This window comes from Mesoplodon mirus, assembly GCF_964341445.2.
Source record: "Mesoplodon mirus genome assembly, contig: SUPER_3_unloc_2, whole genome shotgun sequence".
Taxonomy (NCBI): Eukaryota; Metazoa; Chordata; class Mammalia; order Artiodactyla; family Ziphiidae; genus Mesoplodon; species Mesoplodon mirus.
The window spans coordinates 193,057-201,497 of NW_028295808.1; the positions used below are offsets into that span (position 1 = coordinate 193,057).

The 8,441-nt window shown below is 54.7% G+C and overlaps 1 protein-coding gene across 1 annotated transcript; it reads right to left on the reverse strand.

Annotated features, from left to right (window-relative positions):
• Nucleotides 1-6,111: 6,111 nt before the first annotated feature.
• Nucleotides 6,112-8,441, reverse strand: LOC309801661 (Golgi-associated RAB2 interactor protein 4-like; the record flags this gene model as incomplete). The annotated part of the gene is made up of 2 exons (XM_082646738.1): nt 6,112-6,130; nt 7,624-8,441. The coding sequence occupies 2 exons, from the start codon at nt 8,439-8,441 to the stop codon at nt 6,112-6,114; spliced, it is 837 nt and encodes a 278-aa protein (XP_082502864.1).

Consider the following 8,441-nt stretch of genomic DNA (forward strand, 5'->3'; position numbering starts at 1 on the left):
CCTCCATTTTGTGTTTACTCTTCCCTCAGGTTTAGCTACTGTCTTTTTAAACATGGACCCTATGCAATCCGTTGTTTGAGCTTGTTTCAGAATGGTTCCATGAGTGGAACTGTATCCCATTCTTTTGATGTTTTTAAAAACCATGAGAAGTTGATCTATGCTAATGTGTGTAGCTCATTTAATTTTCACTATTGAATATTCCAATCTCATCCTATCCTTCTGTATGAATTCTGCTGATGGAAATTTGGGCTGTTGCCCGTGTTGTGCTGTTAAGTTATTTTTGCTCTAAACATTCTCAGAGTTGTTTCTTAGACCATGTGTGTTTCTCCAGGGTATATACCTGGGCAGGGAACGGCTAAGTCTAGATGAGAGTGCTTGCTGTTCTGATTGCTAGCTAATACCGCCGCCCTTATTTCTGACCACTGAATAGCCCGAGGGGACATGAGTCCTGTTCTGGCTCTGTTTACAGACCTTCAGGGGGAATAAGCGTTTATAAAAAGAATAGAGGGGGGTGGATTCCCTGCTGGCGCAGTGGTTGAGAGTCCACCTGAGGATGCAGGGAACATGAGTTTGTGCCCCGGTCCTGGAAGATCCCACAGGCCGCGGAGCGGCTGGGCCCGTGAGCCATGGCCGCTGGGCCTGCGCGTCCAGAGCCTGTGCTCCGTGACGGGAGAGGCCACAACAGTGATTGGCCCGCGTACCGCAAAAAAAAAAAAATAGAAAGAAAGAATAGGGGGATAGTGAAGGAGAGCTTCCAAGACCATAGTCTGACTTTGAGCCATGGCCCTGGGGGGCAAAGCCAGAAAGGAGTGGAAGCCAGATGGAGCAGTGCTGTTGGCGCTGAGCATGCGTGTGAGGTGGGGCTGCCCTTGCCTGGACACTGGGTCTCCGACTGTTGCACAGCTGACATCACAGAATCCACTATGAGGCTACGGCTGGGCTTCGGGACCTAGAAATTCAGACAAAACACTGCATGCGTTCTCAGACTGTTTAAATTGCAGTAAGGAAGCTGAAGTGGGCTCTCCAGGGGTATTTCCCAGAGCCCTGGTCCCCTTTGCAGCTCCCAGCTCTAGGTCCTATTGATGGGCTTCAACGGTCACTGGCTCCATGGTCTCAGATGTCACACCGGTGATTTCCAGGCCCTGGCCACTCTCTGCTGTCTCTGTCATGGCCTCCACTCGGGTCCCTTCCACTGGCTCCGCCAGGATGCTCCCATGTTTATTTCGTGATGAGGCCACTGTCTTTTTTGTAAGTCTGGCTCTCACATTCCTGAAGAAAGAGCTGATCCTGCTGAGTATGTTGGTGGTGGGACCTGAACGCGCTGGAGATAAGCTCCTGCCCGATTTGTGCGAGGTCTTGGACTCACTGGTGATAGGAGCACGGCTGATGCCTTTGGGAGCAGCGCCCTGCTCGCTGCCCCCCGGGCTGCCGTGGCCTTTGGCCTTTTGGTCCTCTCTAGTGGCTCTGCGGCCGCCTGAGCACGGGCCAGCTGCTTTGGGGATTGTCTTGCTCCCCGCTGCCTTGTGGTGGCTTTCCACGGAACTGCAGAGCTTGGGGCTCGTCAGAGCTCTGTCCTCTCCCCAGTGCTCCCTCCTCTCCCTTCTTCCCTTGCGGGCCTGGGACACTCTCTGTGAGCTGCCATCCTGTTCGCTCACTTTGCCTTCCTGTGGCAAGCTTGAGACGAGGGTCCCCTCATCGTCCTTGTCGGCTCTTGCTTTGGCAGTCTTGCTGGTAGGTTCTGCTCCGACCACAGTCATGCCGGCCCCTGGGGAGAGGCTGGTGGACGTGCTGGAAGCATACTCTGAATTGTTCTCAGCACCTGCCAAGGCCGTTTTCCCGCTCCTCAGGGATGTTGTGGCAGTGTCCCCAGGGGCTCTGTTGGTTTTGCTTCCTCCGGGCCCGTCGCTGGCTGTGGCTGCTATGGCCGTGCTCCGCTCTTCAGCGGCAGGAGACTTGATCACTGCCGTGCTCAAAGCACCCGCTGCGGTGCCTCCTGCCACCCCTGCTGTCTCCACCTTTGTCGTTGACTGCGATGCTGACGCTTTGTAGAGCCCTGTTGTAGGTTTTGCTTTCGCAGTGGCCACATCGGGCATGGTATCGGGCTTGTGGGAGTCCAGTTGGATTCCGTGCCCCCCAACAAAAGCTGCAGGTGTGGCCCCGGCCACCTCAGGGCACGTGTGCAGGCTGCTGACGTTCACCTGGTCCTGATGCCCCTTTCCTTGGAAATCCTCCACGGCCGGGCTCCTCCCGTCCTGCTCCTCCTCGAACACAGGCATGCAGGGCATGTCCCCGACGGGAACGGCATAGGTGTTGATTTCACTGTCCACTGGTGGTCGCAGGAGGTAAATCAGCTGTTCCCACGCGGCGAAGAGGTCTTCCCGCGCGTCCAGAGGGGGACACAGCTGCAGGTAGAAGCAGCGGCCAGTGGCAAGCTTCACGCGCAGCTGTTGTTTCTCACGATTGTGAGTGGAGATCCTCACGAACTCCAAGGGAAGGAGCCTGGTGAGCTCTAAGGTCTTTGCAGCCTTGTGGCTCTTGCCCTTGGTGGCCTGGCTGCGCTCGGCATGCTTTTCACAGCTGGTGGCCCGTTGGGCCAGCAGCATGATGTCTGGGAGCGGGAGGACGGGGCTGGTGGATGTGATGCCCATAGTCACCATGCCGCCCCAGTTGTGCACGTCAATCGCTTCTCCCCTCTTCGTGACCTGGATGAAGTCGCTCTCGAATATCGGCGCGTACTTGAAATGGTCGTATTCGCCCTTGTGCAGTTGCTGCTGCAGCTTCCCCGTGGTGGTGTTGAACAGGTCCACCCAGGTGCTGCTGCGGGCCATGTGATACGGGAGCAGAGAGTCCCCACTCATGGCTGTCTTTGATCATGACAGGCAGCGCGGTTAAGGCGGCTCCCTGGCTCTTCCCTCCCTCGGCCTCACTGGCAGAAGAGCGAGCTGCGATGCTCCTGCGTCACACACGCGGCCCTGTGGCAGGTCTTCCAAGCCCGCCCCACAGGCCCCCACGTTTGCCTCCGGGTCTCCCAGAGGCAGGGGTGTGTGTAGGGGCACAGATGATCACAGTTGGGACGCTGTAGGGCGCCTGGAGCCCAGGCTGAATCTCTTCAAGTGTGTCGAGAGGTACGGTAGGCTCCCCCTCCGCCTCACCTCACTTCTGCTTCTGGGTTTTTATCTCCCCAAGAGGCTGTGGTGAACTTCCGTCCTAGTGAGAGAAGTAACCACTTTGTCAGCCTAACCCCCTGGCACAGCCTATTTATCCTCTGATGCCCTTTGTGACCTATCAGTGTCACAAAGCCCTTTGTGACCTATCACTGTCACAGAGCCCTTTGCCTCATCCCCCAGCTGCCCCCTCAGGGCAGGGCCCCCATCCTCTCCCAAACACCCCATTGCCCCCGCGGAGGACAGGCCCATCCTGCCAGGGACTCAGGTGCGTTACCAAAATAAAAATGTCTTCAAGTGGGAAAGTTTTGTCTGGGTCCTTTTTCTTTTCCTCCCCCAAATTCAGCTACTGGATGAAATCTATAGCAATGTAAGACGATGGGATCAATTTGAACCATTTAAGCTCATGGTTTAATTGTATCGAATAGGGCAGAGTTGGCAGTGGCGGTCCTTACTCTGTCCTTTCATAAAATCTCAGTAAACGTGGACGATGGTGAGTGCCAGTTCCCCTGTGAAGCCTTCCCTAACCCAGAACTCCTTCCCATGCCCCAGACCCCCTCCTCTGAATAGATCCAGTCCCCAAACACACGTCTCTCATTGTATTTGTCACTCAGAGTTGTGATCATGACTCGTGCTGTCCTGTCTCCTCCACCATCTGTGTACCTCTGTGCGGGACCGGGGTGGCACACTGTCTGAAAGTTGTTGCACCGAGGTAGCTCCCTCTCTGCACCATCACCTGCCACCTTGAGCAAGTCCTTCAAATGCTCTGAACTTCCGCTTGCTTATCCGCAAAGTGGAAAGACGTGAGAATCGGAAGGGGGCACACACATTCAAGAACTTTATAAACAGCTAAGGGCTATGCACGTGTTGTTTTTCCCGTAAATTTATTTTATTATTTATTTTTGGCTTCTCTTGTTGGGGAGCACGGGCTCTAGGCGTGCGGGCTTCGGTAGTTGTGGCTTGCGGGCTCTAGAGCACAGGCTCAGTAGTTGTGGCGCACGGGCTTAGTTGCTCCGTGGCATGTGGGATCTTCCTGGACCAGGGCTCGAACCCGGTTCCCCTGCATCGGCAGGCGGATTCTTAACCACTGCGCCACCAGGGAAGTCCCTGTGCACGTGTTTTTAATGCATTTTCTTCCTTCAGACTAGTGTTTCCCTGCACTTGCCTGTGTGGAAATCATCAGATCAAAGGAGTGTGATGTGATCTTTCTGTAAATTCTCCTCCTTGGGTCCAAGGAAAAGCTGGTGGAGAGTAAAGCATTAATTGCGGCTCCCTGCAGCTCCTAGTCTTCTGGGAAACTCTGGGTTAATTCTGGGGTCAGGAACCTTGTTTGGCCAGGGGAAACAGTGCATATGTGTAGGTCTTGGGCTGGCTCCCTTTCTCATCAGTGCTCCCCACCAAGTGCCCACCATTCCGTCCACCAACAGAAGAGACCTCTCCCCAGCCTCCCGTGATGAGGTCTGTGGAAGTCACAAACTGGAGGTCCAATCAACAAGGATGCTCTGACCGAACAAATACTCTCCCTCATGTGAGGTTTAAGGATTTGCTTTTGGAGCCCCAGAAGAAAAAATTTCCTGCAGATTTGGTGTGGAGAAACCCTTGTGAGCAGGGCATTCAAAAGTTGAATTAGTGGCTGGAGGAGGACTGGATGCTGGACGTTCCAGGAGTGAACGCTGGAATTCCAGGTGGGAGCCTGTTTCTGGCCGCAGCCCGGGTCATGCCAGAGGCTAGAGGTAGAAGCCTGGGAGCCAGACACAGCTCAAGGGTGGACTGGATGCTCTCGAGATAAGGCCAGCTAAGAGCTGTGAGCTCACTGAAGTTCGAAAACCGGCTCCCGGCCCCCACCCCTCCCTCCCCTCAATCTAGTAAAATTGATGCTCATCTCTGTAGTTTTGGAACATGATGGTAAGGATGGTGGTGCCGCGGGTTCTTGTGCTGGTCCTAGCTCAGGCTTGTTTGCTTGCTTCCTTCGCATACTACAGACAGGGCTTTGCATAGAGAAGTGGGCTGGTGGATCACTGTTCTGCAAAGATCCCATTGTGCGACTGCAGCAGGTTACCTTCTCTGAGCCTCAGTGTTCTCATCTGTAAAATAGGCATATCGTTCCTTCTTTTCCTAATAACCAAACAAGTGTTCTTGTACTTTACCTTAAATAAATGTCCTTTAAAGATGCCAAGCCTTTCTGACATCATTTTTGTGCATAAATACAAGTGATTAAAAGAGAAAGGCATTGGCCAATAACTTCATCACAACTGCCACGGTGATTGTAGGACCATCCTGATTTCAGAGTTAGTAAAATGTGAAAACTACAACACCTGTGTACCTACCATCTTGCTTCAGAGACAGAACAATTCCCAGCAGCACTAACAGCCTTGTGTCAACCTCCTTGACTTAGCCTTTCCACCCTAGAGTAAACTGTCCTCAATTTTGTGTTTACTCTTCCCTCAGGTTTAGCTACCATCTTTTTAAACATGGACCCTATGCAATCCGTTGTTTGAGCTTGTTTCAGAATGGTTCCATGAGTGGAACTGTATCCCATTCTTTTGATGTTTTTAAAAACCATGAGAAGTTGATCTATGCTAATGTGTGTAGCTCATTTATTTTTCACTATTGAATATTCCAATCTCATCCTATCCTGCTGTATGAATTCTGCTGATGGAAATTTGGGCTGTTGCCCGTGTTGTGCTGTTAAGTTATTTTTGCTCTAAACATTCTCAGAGTTGTTTCTTAGACCATGTGTGTTTCTCCAGGGTATATACCTGGGCAGGGAACGGCTAAGTCTAGATGAGAGTGCTTGCTGTTCTGATTGCTAGCTAATACCGCCGCCCTTATTTCAATCCACTGAATAGCCCGAGGGGACATGAGTCCTGTTCTGGCTCTGTTTACAGTCCTTCAGCGGGAATAAGCGTTTATTAAAAGAATAGAGGGGTGGGTATTCCCTGCTGGCTCACTGGTTGAGAGTCCACCTGAGGATGCAGGGAACATGAGTTCGTGCCCCGGTCCTGGAAGATCCCACAGGCCGCGGAGCGGCTGGGCCCGTGAGCCATGGCCGCTGGGCCTGCGCGTCCGGAGCCTGTGCTCCGTGACGGGAGAGGCCACAACAGTGAGTGGCCCGCGTACCGCAAAAAAAAAAAAAAAGAAAGAAAGAATAGGGGGATAGTGAAGGAGAGCTTCCAAGACCATAGTCTGACTTTGAGCCATGGCCCTGGGGGGCAAAGCCAGAAAGGAGTGGAAGCCAGATGGAGCAGTGCTGTTGGCGCTGAGCATGCGTGTGAGGTGGGGCTGCCCTTGCCTGGACACTGGGTCTCCGACTGTGGCACAGCTGACATCACAGAATCCACTGTGAGGCTACGGCTGGGCTTCGGGACCTAGAAATTCAGACAAAACACTGCATGCGTTCTCAGACTGTTTAAATTGCAGTAAGGAAGCTGAAGTGGGCTCTCCAGGGGTATTTCCCAGAGCCCTGGTCCCCTTTGCAGCTCCCAGCTCTAGGTCCTATTGATGGGCTTCAACGGTCACTGGCTCCATGGTCTCAGATGTCACACCGGTGATTTCCAGGCCCTGGCCACTCTCTGCTGTCTCTGTCATGGCCTCCACTCGGGTCCCTTCCACTGGCTCCGCCAGGATGCTCCCATGTTTATTTCGTGATGAGGCCACTGTCTTTTTTGTAAGTCTGGCTCTCACATTCCTGAAGAAAGAGCTGATCCTGCTGAGTATGTTGGTGGTGGGACCTGAACGCGCTGGAGATAAGCTCCTGCCCGATTTGTGCGAGGTCTTGGACTCACTGGTGATAGGAGCACGGCTGATGCCTTTGGGAGCAGCGCCCTGCTCGCTGCCCCCCGGGCTGCCGTGGCCTTTGGCCTTTTGGTCCTCTCTAGTGGCTCTGCGGCCGCCTGAGCACGGGCCAGCTGCTTTGGGGATTGTCTTGCTCCCCGCTGCCTTGTGGTGGCTTTCCACGGAACTGCAGAGCTTGGGGCTCGTCAGAGCTCTGTCCTCTCCCCAGTGCTCCCTCCTCTCCCTTCTTCCCTTGCGGGCCTGGGACACTCTCTGTGAGCTGCCATCCTGTTCGCTCACTTTGCCTTCCTGTGGCAAGCTTGAGACGAGGGTCCCCTCATCGTCCTTGTCGGCTCTTGCTTTGACAGTCTTGCTGGTAGGTTCTGCTCCGACCACAGTCATGCCGGCCCCTGGGGAGAGGCTGGTGGACGTGCTGGAAGCATACTCTGAATTGTTCTCAGCACCTGCCAAGGCCGTTTTCCCGCTCCTCAGGGATGTTGTGGCAGTGTCCCCAGTGGCTCTGTTGGTTTTGCTTCCTCCGGGCCCGTCGCTGGCTGTGGCTGCTATGGCCGTGCTCCGCTCTTCAGCGGCAGGAGACTTGATCACTGCCGTGCTCAAAGCACCCGCTGCGGTGCCTCCTGCCACCCCTGCTGTCTCCACCTTAATCGTTGACTGCGATGCTGACGCTTTGTCGAGCCCTGTAGTAGGTTTTGCTTTCGCAGTGGCCACATCGGGCATGGTATCGGGCTTGTGGGAGTCCAGTTGGATTCCGTGCCCCCCAGCAAAAGCTGCAGGCGTGGCCCCGGCCACCTCAGGGCACGTGTGCAGGCTGCTGACGTTCACCTGGTCCTGATGCCCCTTTCCTTGGAAATCCTCCACGGCCGGGCTCCTCCCGTCCTGCTCCTCCTCGAACACAGGCATGCAGGGCATGTCCCAGGCGGGAACGGCATAGGTGTTGCTTTCACTGTCCACTGGTGGTCGCAGGAGGTAAATCAGCTGTTCCCACTCGGCGAAGAGGTCTTCCCGCGCGTCCAGAGGGGGACACAGCTGCAGGTAGAAGCAGCGGCCAGTGGCAAGCTTCACGCGCAGCTGTTGTTTCTCACGATTGTGAGTGGAGATCCTCACAAACTCCAAGGGAAGGAGCCTGGTGAGCTCTAAGGTCTTTGCAGCCTTGTGGCTCTTGCCCTTGGTGGCCTGGCTGCGCTCGGCGTGCTTTTCACAGCCGGTGGCCCGTTGGGCCAGCAGCATGATGTCTGGGAGCGGGAGGACTGGGCTGGTGGATGTGATGCCCATAGTCACCAGGCCGCCCCAGTTGTGCACGTCAATCGCTTCTCCCCTCTTCGTGACCTGGATGAAGTCGCTCTCGAATATCGGCGCGTACTTGAAATGGTCGTATTCGCCCTTGTGCAGTTGCTGCTGCAGCTTCCCCGTGGTGGTGTTGAACAGGTCCACCCAGGTGCTGCTCCGGGCCGTGTGATACGGGAGCAGAGAGTCCCCACTCAT